This window comes from Carassius gibelio, chromosome B13 (genome assembly GCF_023724105.1).
Source record: "Carassius gibelio isolate Cgi1373 ecotype wild population from Czech Republic chromosome B13, carGib1.2-hapl.c, whole genome shotgun sequence".
Lineage (NCBI taxonomy): Eukaryota > Metazoa > Chordata > Actinopteri > Cypriniformes > Cyprinidae > Carassius > Carassius gibelio.
In genome coordinates, this window is record NC_068408.1 from 15605399 (window position 1) to 15622528 (window position 17130).

A 17130-nucleotide genomic window follows, 5' to 3' on the forward strand; every position below is an offset into this window, starting at 1 on the left:
ATATTTCAGAGAGACTACATAAAATTTTTTTATGAAGTGATCAATGTTTTACCCATGTCTCCAGACATATTGCACATCTCATGATGTATCATATCTTTCTCATGCTGCATTCTCACTTTCATAATCAACATTGATTAAATTAAAAACAATGACGTCACATATTTTCCAACCCGGCCCTCAGCCCTGTTGCAACCGTCGTTGTTTAGGTACCTTAAACGCACACGTACAGTCTCTGAGTCATTGCTGCAACCAGGAGATGAAGAGAGCTGAGATCCACATCACCTAGCACATCTTCGTCTCTGCCACCCCAGGGTGGCAACTGATGAGAAACAAGTCCCCACAAATTTAAAATACTGAATGCTGATTTAAGAAACATCTTATTGAATGTGTGTTGATTGTGTTGTTTGGATTGTAGAACTATGCAGTTATTGCCTTTAATTTGACATGGTTACAGTTCATCTTTTCATTTAAGGCCAGTTCTATGTAGTTTCAACCCAATTAAAAAACAAAAGATAAATGCTGATATCTGTACCATCTGTCTGTATTAAATGTAGGCTACTTACTGTGCAGTTTCTGCCGTTAATTTCAGATGGTTACGGTTCTTGTTTTCCTTGATTAGGATTGGAGCTAAACTCTGTAGGACACTAGCCCTCCAAGGCCAAGTTTGGTGACCCCTGCTATAAAGAGTTAGATGATGTAGTTCCGCTTGCATTCATCAGTGTATCCCTTTAACACAGTTTTCTTAAATCATTATTGTTCATAGGTGGTACCGGCTGCATTCTAAAACTGGCAAAAAGGAGAAAGAACGAGGGGAGCTTCAGTTGACCGTACAGTTCACTCGGCACAACCTGACGGCCAGCATGTACGACCTTTCCATGAAAGACAAACCTCGTTCTGCTTTCGATAAGCTCAGAGAACGCATGAGAGCTAAGAAGCGCTCTATTGAAGAAGATTCCTCTTCTGCCATTGTCTCTGGTGGATACGGAGCACTGGCACACATGCAGGGGCGCCTGCCGAGTGATGGGGGCGGCGAGGAAGACTATGAGGATGATGAAGGAGGGGAGGCCCGCAGGAGTAAGATGAGAAGTTTTTTCCTGCGTGGGAGGTTAAGGAAGTCTTCAGACACGCGTTCAAGCACGTCACTGGGCTCCGAGAGCAGCGAGTCTTCATCGCGGGGCGGCAGCCTCAGCCCGACAGCAGGTATCAGTGTGGTGGTCTCAGATCTGTCCAACTCTCCGAGTAACAGCAGCAACCTGACTACAGACAACAGTCCAGGTATGCACAGCAAAATCTGGGTGTTATTCTTTTTAAATAGTATTTTTTAAATATATTTTTTAAATATATATTCCAGGTTCAGTACAAGTTCAACTCAATTGATAAAAACTGAATTTCCAACTGCTTTTCTTTTAAACGATCTATAAATAAATGATGATTAAAAAAAAACTTAAATCTGGGTTAGAGTGAGGTTTTTGCAATGGAGATGAATGGGGTCAATCTATAAACATTAGAATACTTTCTATTTCAGTAGTTGAGGAACAAAACAAAATTTATGTTAACATGATTTTAGTGTGGAAAAAACTGCTCATTAACCTGTTCAGTCTTTTCACTTTGCTGTCATGACTATGTAGTGTTGTAAATCCTAAAGCGGTGAAATAAAAAAAAGGTAATTTTAAAATGTTTTAAAGCTCAACTAATACACATATTAAAGTGCCCATAATATGCTTATTCAAGTTGATAATTTTATTTTTTGGAGTGTTAAAATTTAGACTGATCCCTCATTAAAAAAAAAAATAAATAAAAAAAAAATTCAAAGTTACAGTGAAGATTCAGTATTATGTCTCAAGTGTTGCTGACTGAGATTAAGGGTGTACTCACACTAGCCAGTTTGAACCGTGCCCGAGTGCGTTTGACCACCAAAGCGCGGTTCGTTGACGGTTCAGTTGGACTCGGGCGCGGTTCGCATGCAGTGTGAGCGCTAACCGTGCTGGAGCACGGAAAAGGATGCGTTGCATCACGGATTTGCGACGCTCCAAAACCAACATGGCAGGGAAAGGGTCGCTTTGGTCTACGGCAGAGGTGCAAAATGCATAAAAACTAAAAACTGCAAAAATGTCCTTGCTGCACTTCAGCTGGTACCTTACAAACATCCTCATACAAGCAGCACGATTACGTGAAAATTTTCGCGCCACTAAGGCGACACATCTGTTTAACAACAGGCTGTGAGAGGGCTGTGGACCAAACGACACAAAATTATCCACAAAGAAAACAGAGCGATGTACTCCATTGTGTTCAGAGAGCGCCGCTCTTCCTGTTTATCCTGAAACCGTCGCACCATAATGACGTAAGCGTGCTCCGGCACGAATGCTGAAACCCTATATGTGAGTGCAGGCCAGAGGGAAAGTGGGGAGGGGGGACAATCGTACTCGGGGCCCGGTTCATGGCAACCGTGCCTAGTGTGAGTACACCCTAAATGGGTGGTTGATTGCGGTTTCACTTTTTTAACGTTATTTAGTGTGTAATGCTGCTGCAAATATCTGCAAAGCTACAAGGCTGAAAGTTGCAAATAGAGATATTTTAAAATTATGGCAGTTTCATGCTGACAAAAATGGCTCATAGGGTCTACAAGGAGTTACTTTTGTGACATCACAAACCCTGATAAACCCCACCCCCAGGAACATGCAACAAAGGGGCGAGGCCATGTTGTGCTGTTTTAGAGAAGAGGAAGAGTTGTTACCATGTCGTCAAATCTAGGGGTGCACGAAAATCTCTATTCATGTATGAATTGTGATTGACTTCTAACGATTCTAAAGGATTCACAAGTTTCAAAATCAAAAGCAGAGGTTCTTAATCCTGTTCCATGGATGGATATTTTTCACATAGCTATAAGAAGTTTTAAACATTTCAGTTCATGCGGTTGCTGTGTTGTATTAAAACTTTAATCAGGATAAAACCATTTACAGTATTAAAAGCTAAGAGAAGCATTAGCATTTACAAATAACAGCGAATCACAAAGTATGAGATAACAACAAACAATAAACACACCATTAAGAGCCATGTGCTTGCACATGTTCTTGTGTGATCGTCTTCATGTCTCAACCTGGCTCAAATTGATAAACAATAATGATGATGCCATTGCTTACACAACATAACTGGATCGCATGCCGCTGAGGCGAGGGGTGTGACGTTTAGAGATGCACTGGCGATTTAGCGAATCACAACACACCGGGCAAGCTAACCAATCTGAGCACATCACATATTTTTGAGGGAGAGGCTTCATGAAAACAGGAAATCATCTCAGTGTTTACTGTAGAAAACAGTGTAATAATAATAGTGCTGTAATAATAGTGCTTTTTCTTTTTTATATAACTCGACCTTTTGGTGAAACTACGTACTTCTCTTTGGTGATGTATTGGATCTCCAGTTATTTAGTCTTCTTAAACTACACCCCTTTTTTACAAGTTAAAATTCAGATCCATCTAATCAACAACTGGTGAGAAACAAGTCCCCACACTAAATTTTTTTTTCCTTCATTATAGTTTATTTCACTCAGTTATATGTCAAAAATGGAAGACAAAATGTAGGTCTCACTTTAATGTATTAGGTGGCTGTAACTAATTATGTTCTTTTTAAATTAAAAATTTGATACATTGCACTTATTGTGAACATGCATGTTTTTACGTTAAACTTAATACCTGGATGTAATTACATGTAATTAATTTCTGAAATTACATTTGATTACACTGTTGACCCACCCTTAAACCTACCATTACCACCAAGCCTGTCCCTTACCCGTATCCTGCCTCAATAGCAGCAAAAGTGTTTTGCAAGACAATATGAACACATGATTTAATAAAGTACATCGTAGTTAAGGCCACCTAATATAAAGTGGGACTAAAGTCTGTTGTTTCTTTCAGAACACACAGTGGCTCCCTCACCACAGGTGTCTCCTGTCAGACATGTGATGTTTGACATCAACTTACCAGTGCCTCATTCTGTGACGTCAGAGAACGACACCCCTATTCTGCTTCCTTCAGTCTGGGTGAATGGGAATCCAGTTGAAACGTCTCCTCTTACTCACCACCCACCATCACTCGTACTTCAGCAAGCTCAACCAGAGTCAAGCAAACCAGTAACTCCGTCAGGTCAACCACAGGCAACCACGCTGCCAGCCAAGCCTCAGACAACCCAGCTCCCAAAGTCCCAGTCAAAGCCAAGGCCCGAGCCCCTGCTCCCAGCCCTGGGGGTGCTTCAGAAGGGCTCTCTCTCCCTCTCGCTGCAGAACCTCTCTCACCGTGGGGAAGACAAGCAGGGCGGCAGCCCTGTGGACGGCCGTCGCTGGTCCTTCGATAAACCTGGAGAGGAAGAAAAAGCAGCCATTGTAGCAGCATTAGAGCAAGCTGGAAGACTTACAGATGAGGTTGAGCTGGAAACAGTGATACCTGCTGGAGAGACAGAGACTCAGAGAAAGAAAAGGAGGGGCCTGTTCTTACATGGGAAAGGTGATTCGGCTGGGAAAGGACCAATCGTGAGCAAAGAGGAAGCAGAACGTGCTCAACCACTTATAGAAGTCAAACATAAAGGATGGTTCAGCTCCAAGGACTCACACAGTAAACCCAGGTAAACTTATCTTTGCTGATTTTATGATATAAATGCTAAATAGAAGTGTGTGTGTGTGTGTGTGTGTGTGTATTTGTGGTTCATTGAGAGTAAAAAAAATTGACATGCAGCCATAGATCTAGTTTCAACATCTGCATTGCAGAGGGAGGCGTTGCCTGGAAACCTGAACTCTTGAGTTGTTTCCTTTTAACTTTCTCTTCCTTTCTCTCTGTCTCTTCACACTTGTTCTCCCTCAATACCAAGATGAGATTTTTCTATTTTCATCGGCAAGTGCTATTTTTCACTGCAGACAGATGGATTTGAATGTGTGTGGGAGTGTTTGTGTTCGCTATGAATGGGAGGAGTCACTCAGTTGAATTCTGTCACTGACCTAAACCAGTATAACTGCATTCTTGTTTCTGTTGTAGGTGTGTATGCCGTCCATTGTTTGGTAAATATTTTATTTTTTCATGGGTGTTGGTAGATCACACTCTGTTCTATTTTTTCAGAGCTTTGGTTTGGGTTTTTGTAAAGTAGGGAACGCCTCTACAGGCTGCGTCAGTTGATACGTGCACGCACATGAGAATAAACATACATAACCCTCTAGGATTTTGCAACTTCATCAATTGCATGTTAACTGGGAGAGCTTACAGTTATGTCACATTTTCAATTTTTCATCAAAATGGTAAACATGAAGGGGAAAATTAAATCTGTGAATTCCAGGCGTATCAAATTAATCTTATGTTGAAGTTTCCTGCTGATGTCTTGGAGCAAATTCCACAGTGAGCATCATTGTTGTACTCACTCTGCAGGGAACTTGAAGTGAGATTTCTCAGAAGAAAGCAGCATTACTGCTCATATCTGCATATATGGTCCATGTGCGAAGACGTTACAGACATTTTATTTATTTAAAATCCTTTTAGACAACTTTTGCTTCCAGTATTGACCTTTTGTTTCTTGAGTTTTGAAATTAGTAAAACCTCAAGACTTGCAAAGTTCTTGGCTCTTTCTGGCACTATTTAGTTGCTTACATTTGTTTCTAAGGACCCTACAAAATGCACCATATTGGTGTCTGTCAAAGATGCAAAAATACCTTTTGGAATTTGCTTCTTGATAACTTTAAGATTAAAATTAAATGCTTAGACCATGATTTATGGTAGGATTTCGCAGCAAAACAAAAACATTCTGGAAATAGCAATTATTTGTGTCCCGCTTACAATCCTAAAGGAAGTGAGATAAATGTGTATAAACAAATAGACCAAAGAGAATATTATCTATACTGATCAAGTTATTATTCACCCATAAAATGTCCCATAACAGGACATTTGACTAATGACCTATTAAATGGATACATATTAAGCCTTGACCTAACATAAAAACAGTTTTATTTTGACAATCACCATTTACAATGCCGTTTAGCTCACAACTATTGTTAATCTTTTCCCAAGCAACTGCCTTCTAGCATGATTTTATTATCCCTGTGACATCCAGTTCAAATGAATTCATAAAAATGTCACTGAAGTTCAGCTACTGGAACATGTCAAATAACCCAACCAATCACATGCTCTTCTGTTTACTCGCTTGAAGCAAAAAGTGATTTTGTTTGTGAACTTAACTATATGGACATAGATGTGACTCTGTAGAAGTCTATCTTGTTTGCTCGGTCTTTTTCTTCCTCTCACCTCTACCTCCGATACAGTTGGGTGATTGTTATGACCTTTCAAACTCAGCATTTCAATGTTTCTCAGAGTAAAGCAGGTTTACCCAGACACTGTGTTCAAAATATTATCTTACATCATACTGTCTGCCTTCCACATGACGAGGCATTACTGCAGTGGTATTTCTTTGAACAGCAAAAGATAAGGAAGACAACATTTATTTAACTGAATTATATTGAGAAGTTATCATATGATCTATGTTAGTCATTGCACTCTGGGGAATATACATGATCCTAGTGTGCTCTGATTTTATACTGCATATTTCACCATAAATGTCATCAATATATCACATATACATAAATAAAAAAGCATACTTTCCATAGTATGTATGCTTCTGAATATGATAGTATAGTATTTTGAGCACAACATGTCCTCTAATTAGAGGTTTCTTAATTGTCCTTCATTCATTCATTCATTCATTCATTTTCTTTTTTATTTTTTTATTTTTTGGTGTTGGAAATTAGTCTCTCTTGTCTGAAGAATTTCACATTTTGGACGGTGAAGGTCACTGGTCTGCTTATGGCCATCAATGTTTCTCGCCATTATTATGGGTTTAATGGAGGCCACGGTCACTAATGGTGTGTACTTATATACTTTCCTTTCACAGCCTGCTGGTGTCTCCTCAGTCAGACTCAAGTGCCAGTACAATCTGTCCCATTGTACCCTTGACCTTTAATGACCCTTCACAGAGTATGGCTGACAAAAACGCTAATCACTTCACTTCTCCCACACCCCTTTTTGACGCCAATCCGTTCCTCCCACACACACAGCAGAATCCATTCATTCAGGAGCTTCATTCTGTTGCTTCTTTAACTCCTGATGTGCCCTCTCTCTTTAGCTCAACCCAAACGCAGTCTGATGGTAATGCCGCCCCAGATTTGCTAAGGACTGCAAACCAAAAAGGACCTTCCGAAATGGATATCTCATTTGATCCTTTAATTTCTCAGTTCAAGGGGCCGACAGAAAAGGATGACTTTGAACATTTAGCTAAGGACAGATTGAAGTCAGAGGAGGTGAATGAAACAATGAATTTGGTTACACTCCCTGCTCTCTTCATAGAAACAAATAATCAAGAGCCCTCTGGTGCATTGGGTGGTTTAAAGTCTGATACAAACTACCCAACTGTTTTAGGACAAACTGCTTCAGCAAGTAATGCAGAGACATTTAAGGAAACTTCTTCTTACACGCCTCAAGTTTCAGGAAGTGATGTTAATTATATTATCTCTAGTTCTAACAAGCCTGACCCCACTGCTAATGGGGCGCATGTCTTCCTAGAATTTGATTTCAATTCATCTGAAATTTCCTTGCCTGAAAATTCCAGTTTAGAGTTTTCTGAACTGAATACACTTGCATGCCCTTATCCTGCACTGTCACCTACCTCCAAGAATGAAGACGGTGCCGATGACACAACTCTTGATGACCAGCCAAAAACCAAAAAAGATGTCTCACAGTCATCAGTATCAAAAACAGACACTGTTGAACTTCCTCCTAGTATCTCCTTTGAATTCTCAGAGGGGGTGTCTGTGAGTCCTGAAACATCACAGAGACCTGAAATGCTAGAGTTTGCTAAAGATATTGAATCTGGGACAGTCCATGAAGCTCCTGTGCTATTCTTTGGAGACAACAGCTCAGGTGACACACTGGAACAGTCAACAGTGATATCTGATTCCTTAGTTGGAGACCTAGACCACCAGTCTATTGAGCACCATCTTTATCCACAGTCTGACATCATTCAGAGTAATATAACACAATCCGATGAAGAATTTTGGGGATCAAATGCCTCACTCATTCAAAATGTGGCGGTAAGTGGAAAGTCCCTAGCCGAAGCCACTGAGCCTTTAGTATTCCATGTTCAATCGGGACAGAGTTCCCTAGTATCAACTGCTCTGCCAGTGAAGAATGGAGAGAAAATGAATGCAGTTATGGACACCATGCTACAGAATGAATCAGGAAATGGTATCTTAGAGGGTGTCAGTAGTAAAAATATCTGTTCTGAAATTGGAGATTTTGTTCCAGAGAACCTAACTGATAGCCCTAATTTTTCAATGTCTAATGACATGCAGGAAGACGAACAAGAGAAAGTCAATGAATTGCCAACTAGTCCATTTAAGAAAGATTACCTGGTAAGTCAACTCAGCACCATCACTGAAGAGGATGAAATAATGCCCTCTAATGGAACAACACTTCCTGTAGGACATCTCCATCCCACCAATGTGATTAGAACGGGGACAGAGGAGGATGCTTCAGATCTCAACTCGGTGCTCTCACCTGATCGATTTCTTCTCCACAGCATGTACAAGAGTGCAGATTCAGACCATTATCTCACTTGTGTATCTCAACAGGATTTCCCAGTTTCCCCTAGCTTAGAGCTTACAAAGGGAGTGAAACCAAGACAGGTTCTTTCTGAGGAAGACACTTCAAAATTCAAATCCTTGCCAAACCATATACCTAATGTTGTGCAACAAGATGACATTTCTGCAAAAGGCATACCAGAAATGGGTTTTAAGCAAGATGAGGTCATAGCAGAAAACATTAAACCTTTTCCAGAAGCCTTAACAAAACAAGAATCTCCTCTGGATGTTCTACCAAATAATTGCTTATTGGATCTCCTGCCAGAAACGCATACCTTTTCCCCCAAATTAGCCCCCTCACCCAACACATCACCTGAGAACATAATAAAGTCAGAGTTTGATGAAGCAGTGCTACAGTTCAACCCCTCAGGGCACATTGTTGAGAAATCCGACTTTCCCAAAGACATGTCACCAGTTGTTGTTACCTCAGAAATGATAGCAGAACTTGAGGCTCAGCTTGCATCATTAGATACAGACACGTGTTTGGTAGATGAGAGTAAAACCTGCCCAAAAGATGGATCCTTTAATATTTTACCTTTTGGGATTGTATCAGAGAACAACTTGCATTTAGTCCAGTTGACTGATTCTAATGCGTTTGTATCCAATTGTTCATCAGAACAAACCTCCAGTATCACTCAGGACCTTGTCATAACTGATTCTGACCTGAAAAACATCTTTGTACCCCAGCCAACTGCAATGCGCCTTCTTAGTACTAGCATAGGTCTGGAAGAAAACCCTGGTTCTGCAGTCACTCACAATGACCCAAAACCAAATTCTAAACAAACCGATAGTCTAGACTTAAATATAGATTTTTGGACAACTCCAGCTGTCCAACATTCTGTGACACCAGACCTATTTCCTGTAAATTGGCCCACTTTATCCCAGCCATCAGCCCCTTCACCCTTCGACCAACCAACGCTGACTTCCAGGGATGATCGTAGCCTTAACTTTACATCATCTTTATTCGACCTTTCACCTGTAGCTTCCTCAACACCACATGTAGCAGTAGACAATAATCCATTGCCCCAGGTATTCCCCTTCCCCACAATTCCCCGTACCTCAGAGGTGCCACGTCCAGCTCCTCTTCCTACTATGCAGGCTGTGAGTTCTACAGCATTCAATCCTTTTCTCCAGGCTAAATCACAGACATCTGATCATCAGAGCAGGTGAGGTCTTCAGCTTTGTTGTAGTTGTCAAGGGAGAAGGTCTTTATCTTGCACTGGTATTTTTTTTTTAATTCCTGGGTTCACACTCACTTTCATTCTGCTTTGCAATGGTCTTAAGTGATGTTTAAAGGTAAAATTTGTAATTATTGAAGCAGAAAATTTCTACTCCTAGAAATTTGTGATGAACCAACATGGCCAGTACTAATGACTAATTATTTATATTTAGCTTAAATATATTGCATTGATACCATTAAAAAGTACAATTTATTGGCTGATACACACAAGACCAACATTATATGGTCCATCCATGATTTGAAATTATTTTGGTGTTGGTCTACATAAGGGCTACAGCAACTCAAAGTGAGGTTCTGCATGCATCTACCATTGATATCTTGCCCGTATCAATAACTACATATTTCTTATTTTTGCAACTATGTGGTGTGAGGTATGTTTCTTGTGAAAATGGTGTTATGGGGTTGGGCAAGGTGTCTTTTGGGATGTCTTATTATTATGCACCAATCAATGTGGTTCACTTTCTCGGGTTGCAGGGTGATTCTTCCCCTTCATCCACATCTTCGCTCTTGTGTTAATTTGTTTGTGGTAGCAGCATGTCTCCTGATTTCTCCATGGACAGTCACACATAGGCTCACACTCTCTTGTGGATCCTACAGTAGAGATGGGGGAGCCTCACTTCAATTAGCAGGTGTTAACCTAGTGAGCTGTGAGTGTGTGTTGTTGAGTCCACAGGAAGCTTGCCTAAGTAAATTTAAGTTTCTATGATTTCGGGTGCTTGGCTTCTTGCATCTTGGTCTTCCTTAATGCATCGGGTCTAACGGGTCATAAGATGGTAACCGAAGATAGCAGTAATTGCGTTCTTGAGATCTCCTTTCTCTCAAAACAAAGAACTTTTCATGAAAACGTCTTAAGTGGTGTGCTGTTGTGAATGAATTCATTGACTCATTATATGAAGCTGTCACCATTGTTTATAGCACTCTTTCCCATCTAATCTTGTGGTGTAATTATGTCTTTTAGTCCACACCCAGTGAAGCCATTGACACCTCCTGATGAGAAAAGGTCAGAGGGTCGCTCAGTCCTAGAGAAGCTTAAATCCACCATCCACTCAGGACGAACAGGCCAGGATGCTGACAAGAAGGTACTGCATGAGTATAATGCAGTCTGCTTTGTAGATAATAAAAGTGCTATTTGAGTAAACAGATGGCATTTAATTTATTTACACTGATGAAGCTAAAATCATTTGGTCAGCTTTCACTTGATCTGCTTATTGGCTTCTAATTACAGTGCTAAAAAACTACTTTTTCTATATATATATGTGTGTGTATATGAAAAAATCTCTTATTCAAAATGAGTAATAATATGAAGTATTATTACAATTTATAATAACTGTTTTCTGTTGTATTACAGTTTTAAATGTAATTGAATACATTTAACGAATTGCTGAGTTTTCACCATCAACATCTTCAGTGTCACATGATCCTTCAGAAATCATTCTAATATGATGATTTGGTGCATTTCTTATTTTGGTTGAAAACATTTGTGCTGATTGTTATGTTTGTAGAGACCATATTATGCACAGACATATGATATTTTATTTTTTTTATAGTTTAAGTATAAATCAAATTAGATCAGCATCTACTGAATCAGTTACTACTAACTGCTTATATGAATTATTTCCTGAACATAATCACAAATCAAACATAATCCAGATGTTTTTTGTTTTTTTTACCCCAGAATATTTTTGTCAAGTAAGTCTTTTTCTGTTTTTCTTGTTTAAGCAGCTAGTGGAGGGAGGAGGCACGTACTATCACCTGAACCACAGTGAGCTGGTGAATTTGCTGATCCAGCGGGATACTCAGCTCAGGCAGGAGCGGGAGGAGTACGAGAGGCGAGGCGCGCTGCTGGAGAAGCGCGAGACAGAGCTAAAGAAGATGAAGGTTACGATCAAAGATCTAGAGGATTACATTGACACGCTTCTTGTACGCATCATGGAGCAGACCCCCACGCTGCTGCAGGTCGGCTCTAAGATGAAATGATAAAACAAACGCCTCCACTATCCCTGCACAAATCTTGGGTGGACGTCACAACCCTGCACTGCTACAGCAATCATATAGATGTAGAGAGCTATCTGGCGCTAGGGTGATGGGCATGAACGATAGGGTGTACAGTTTGTGTTCTTAAATGTGTCCAAAAATACCTGGCCCTTTGCTGGGGTCCATATGCACTGCAGGTTTGCATTTGATGGTTAGAGGTCGGCACTCTGCTGCTATACTTCAAAGCTGGTACGATCCATTTTGACATGTGTCAGCTGATGTTCACTCACTAGACATGTCACTAAGACACATGCCAGACCAGCTATGTACCAAACCCACCGGTCAATTGAAAGGAAGGCATGTATGTGACATGCCAGTCTTCTAGTGTTAGTGTGAATGGTTTTTAATGCACGAAGAAAAACATCGATTTATCCTTTGTTTCTTCTGTCATGTTTATCTGACATGTAATGCTCAACTGCTTGAACCGAGAACAAAAGAGCGGGTTTGAGATCACTTGAAAGTGTGCAAGAGGGAGCATGAGAGGTAGAAAGCAGGAAAGAGAGCAGAATCAGCCAGTTTCGAATCTGCTTCTGCCTTCCTACACGTCTTCCGCACTTTATTTAAGAGCTTAAGGGTAGAGGATCACACCAACTGACCTTCTCGCTTCGGTTCGCAGATCAGTGTCCTTCCTCTCCCTTCCTTTGCTTGAGCCAATGCACGTACATCGCTGCCAGTGCTTTCAGGTGTAATGAATGGGATATATACTGTATTCATTGCATATATGCCACTCTGACAATATGCCAAATGCTGCCTTATCATACAGTATTTTCTCCATTCTGTTCTCGCTGAGCTCATCACATTTAATTAGATTGAACATTATATTACAAAACTAATGGCGGAGTGTTTCAAGTTAAACTTTCCCAAGGCTGTTAGGTATCGAGATGAACAAATGGTTCTGAAGAAAGAACGAAAGCCATGAAAATAGCAAATGCCGGAAATGATTTGCTCTAAATTAACGTGAAAGTATTCTCAATACCGCAACGGCTCTGTTAATATTACTGTAATGTAATTCTGGTGTTTCTATGATGTCGCCACTATCAGTGTTGCCACTGTATGTGTACAATGTAGCACTATATGTAGATGTGTGATAGAGGCATAGACCGCAGCACTTTTAAACCTCATCCCGAGGCATTTACAACCGTTCTTTCTCAACAGCTTAGGAAGTGCACGTAGTCAAATGCACACGTTCACTGCACAAACGAATTGTTCTCTAAACATGGGATATTCATGGTGTTTCAGTGCTAGTACCTAAAGCTAAGATCTATCAATAACTTATTTTTGAGTAGAAGCACTTAAGGTGGATTAATGAATGTTCATTTAAGGTTTAATGTAAAAGTTTACAATTTTTCAAAAATTTTACATTTGAATCATGCAAATATCTATTTATGCTTTTATTGTTTTGTTTTTTTGCTTTGTGGCCAGGTCTGAAGGTTCTGTACAATCCGTTCATTTATTTTTCCATTTCCTTTAAATGCTGTTGGGTGTACATTGTGATTATTGAGGTCAGTAGTAACAGAAAGCAATAGATGTGAAGACCAGGCTTTTGCAGAAATTAAGAGATTCATACTTTTTAGGTCTAAACAGATGGAATGTAATATGAAATATGTGCTTGGGTTGCCACTGTGTTGAACTGCAGTTTATATAAATATTCAAAAACACACACAGCCTGCAGCCTAGTAAGAAGGTGTGTTCAAGTGCCCTTGGCTGAATGTTATCATGAAATGTCATGAGATGTGTGCGTAGAAGAAGATTTGTATGCTTTTAATGGTGAAGATGATAATCAAAGCTACATTTTATGTAGTAAACTCTGGAACTTGCGAATAAAAACTTGTTTACTATATGACATTTCATTTTATTTTTTAAAAGTCTGGAATGTCTTCTTTTTTTTTTCTTTTTTTTTCAAGGTCATTTAAAACCTAGATATTTTTAAGGAATTGCAAAGAGTTGTAGCAATGCATCGGTAAGCGGCTGGATGCCCCAATCCTCATTCTTAATCTTCAACTCTTCTTCCTTTGGTGTAAATTTCAGTGGATTCCTGTCACAATCAAAATAAGAATGGCGTAGATTAACCTCATGTATCAAGTAGCATTTAAGCACCGAACATTTGTTTTAGGTGCAAAATATCTGAAGTGCTTCCCTGAGGTGCTGTTTGATCGGGTGTTCAGGATGTAGTAACATGAGTGTCCACTGGAGGATGTGATGTATTCTTTTTATCAAATGCCTCATCTGAGAGATGTTCAGTTGACTATTGGTGTGCTCTTGAGCATCTCTGCTCAGAAAAGGTCTCTGTTGATGAATAAACTTTTCACTTTGGGATGCATCTCTGACTGTCCTTATTTGATGTGAAGACAAAGCTCTCACACGTCTCAAAATGAAACCACTATTTCAACACTAGTATATTGAGCATTAAATAGATTTGTTTTAGTTCTACATGATCTTGCTTCAAACTATGACATTTTGTCTCCGTAATAAATAGATGTAATTTAACTATGAGTCACACTATTAGTCAAATGTGTTAAAAGATTTACATTAGCGCACACTGAATTATGTCTTTCTTATATTTTTAGACCACACTAATAGGAGAACATAATGTACAACAAAATTAATATTGTACAGTATGTAGACAAGCTATTTGAAGAATGTCTATCTTGGGAAAATACAGGGTATGAACAGAGACAGTTTGGTATGAATCAAATAACATCATGTGCGGTAACAACAAGACAATGATATTGACTAAACTGAACCACATGATAGTTAAGGAGGCTGAAATTACCTGATTGAATTCACTGACGGTAATGGCAATTTTTAAGCTACTCTTTAAAGTTAATTCATTATACATATAATTTGTCCTGTTAGAAAACGACATTACGCAAAATGCATCGATACGGATGTTTTGACACCTCTGAGGGAACTCTGTCTCTGCGTAAACTTTGAGGTTTCGGTAAAACAGACTTGCTGACTGCACTGTGTATCTGGTAACACCTGCCATGCCTGCATCGACTGAGTGTCCTCCGTTTAGACTCGGAGAGTCTCGGTTCGATCAGGTAAACAACAGCCGGAGTCCATACCAATGTGACACTTGTGCTCTAACATCTGGTTGATTTCTCTAGGCTTACTGCAGACGGGTTTCGAGACAGAATATTTCATTTGAATTGTTTGAGAGGAATCGCTTTTTTGGTGCTCAAAAGAGATCCATTTTAATTTTCTCACTAAAACAAATTCTCTGCAGTGTTTGCTTCTTCCGCCCTCACTCCTTGTTTAAGTCGCATTAACAGTGACCTCTGTTGGTGAAAAATCTGCTTTGGAAAATGTAATGAGTATTAATGTTGCATTTTATTTGATTATTGGCAGAAATACAATAGTATAGCCTAAAACAGTGGGCCAGCATTTTAAATGAACCCTCAGATGACAATAAATAAACAAATAAATTGCATTACGCACTTAGTTGGCGTGTTTGGATATAATATGCATTTTGGCGTAGCCCATGCACCTATACCCCACACCCCTAAACCTACCACTACCACGTATCTTAAACCTCGAAGGCCATTTTTGCTTTTAAATAAGCCAAATAGAAATAGAAAATCGTGCCATTAACGCACACGTTCATGAGATCGGGTTAGGCCTATATTTTATCAAAACATGTTGATAAATAGTTTCCTGTGGATTGTAACCAGTTGACGTTACCTCCTTACATTACTTTCAATCTAATATAGCTTTTGTGGGTTTGTTGAAACATATAGTTAGGCCTATTTGTAGTCTATTTGAAAAATAGGCCTCCATAGACAACTTTTAAGAACATCTTTGATATTTTTTAGGGGTTCCGTTAGCACGCCCTCCATTAATAATTTCCGAGCTTCAGAATCAAGATAAAACGTCGTTAAAAACTCTTTTGTGCCAAAGCTAGCTCATTAATACCACAGTTCTCCATTAAAACATGTGGGAACATTCACTGCGACAAAAAAGCAATTTAACCCATTTTGTATGCATTAGTGACTCAATAACTTTAACCTTAAAAGAAGATGTAATTTATTTATTCATCCATTTAATTATTTTTTAATACAGATGATTCACATCTGCTGTTATTGCTCCAGCGGTACCGTCCTTAATGCGTGTAAAGGACCGTCTGTTAGACGTGATGAACAGAGAATATGTTGCGTGCTGCTTAATAATCTCGCATTCCTCCCTGCACACACACATTTGAACATTTTAATTGCGTTGGAAGAACTTTTTAGGTCCACAGATCAGCCAGCAGACAGTTGCGCGCGCATAATGAGGTGGACACACCTGGCGCGCGAAAACAACTGGTTTGGCCCTGGAGTCAGAGTCTGCATCAGCAGCTGACTCTCGCGTCTGGGGAAAGTTTCTGCTATCTCAGAAATAATTTGGCGAATGGTTTAAGAAAATTGTGAACATATGATTATTTTTCTGTACAGACCTGACCTTCAAGACAAGAAGTAACTTAGAAGCCTATTTTTTGAATTCTTTGCATATTCTTTGTATGGAAATCATCATTTGCACATGCACAAATAAATTAATAAAGCAACAAGTATATAATTAACCAACAAACATGCCTGATCAACTAAGACAAATATATTTTTTTTCATTCTCATTTTTAAATGTGATTGTGATGCCAAATGACTTAACCACACGATGCCATTTTAAACAAGATCTCCATTGTATAGAGTAAAAAAGAAGACATTAAATGCAAAATACAATTTCTCACTTCACCTCTTGTCCCACTTAATCTGTATCTACTTCTATTGCATTTTTAAACTAAAACAATGAACCTTCTCAACCAACCGGGTACGCTAGACTAGATGTTTAACTTATAAACTTATAAACATATTTATTTATTACAATATTATGAATTGCTGTGAGAGTGTTGTTTAATTTCCTACATGATATTAGATTATTATTATTCTGAAAGATTCGCTGTTACTTTCAGGGTTCATCTTATGGCAGACTAAGACACAGTGAGAGTCTTCCGAAACATAAACCTTAAATATTTTGATTGTATGTGAATGCTGTTTTCCCTGTTTTTTATATATATATATATATATATATATATATATATATATATATATATATATATATATATATATATATATATATATATATAAATAAAAACGTGTATATATATGTGTGTGTGTGTGTGTGTGTGTGTGTGTGTGTGTGTGTGTATGTATATATA

At 39.1% G+C, this 17130-nt stretch overlaps 1 protein-coding gene across 7 annotated transcripts in view; it reads left to right on the forward strand.

Moving 5' to 3' along the window:
- Positions 1-14259, forward strand: part of LOC127970607 (rab11 family-interacting protein 5) — a 28478-nt gene extending 14219 nt beyond the window's left edge. For 2 of the 7 annotated variants that reach the window (XM_052573254.1, XM_052573250.1), the window contains exons 2-6: positions 764-1275; positions 3915-4617; positions 6922-9831; positions 10864-10984; positions 11625-14259. In XM_052573254.1, coding sequence (XP_052429214.1) covers positions 861-1275; positions 3915-4617; positions 6922-9831; positions 10864-10984; positions 11625-11882 — 4407 coding nt within the window. In that variant the 5' untranslated portion in view covers positions 764-860 and the 3' untranslated portion in view covers positions 11883-14259. The remainder of the gene's footprint in view (positions 1-763; positions 1276-3914; positions 4618-6921; positions 9832-10863; positions 10985-11624) is intronic. The other 5 variants (XM_052573252.1, XM_052573251.1, XM_052573253.1 and 2 more) reach the window with 5 other exon arrangements.
- The last annotated feature ends 2871 nt before the right edge of the window (positions 14260-17130 follow it).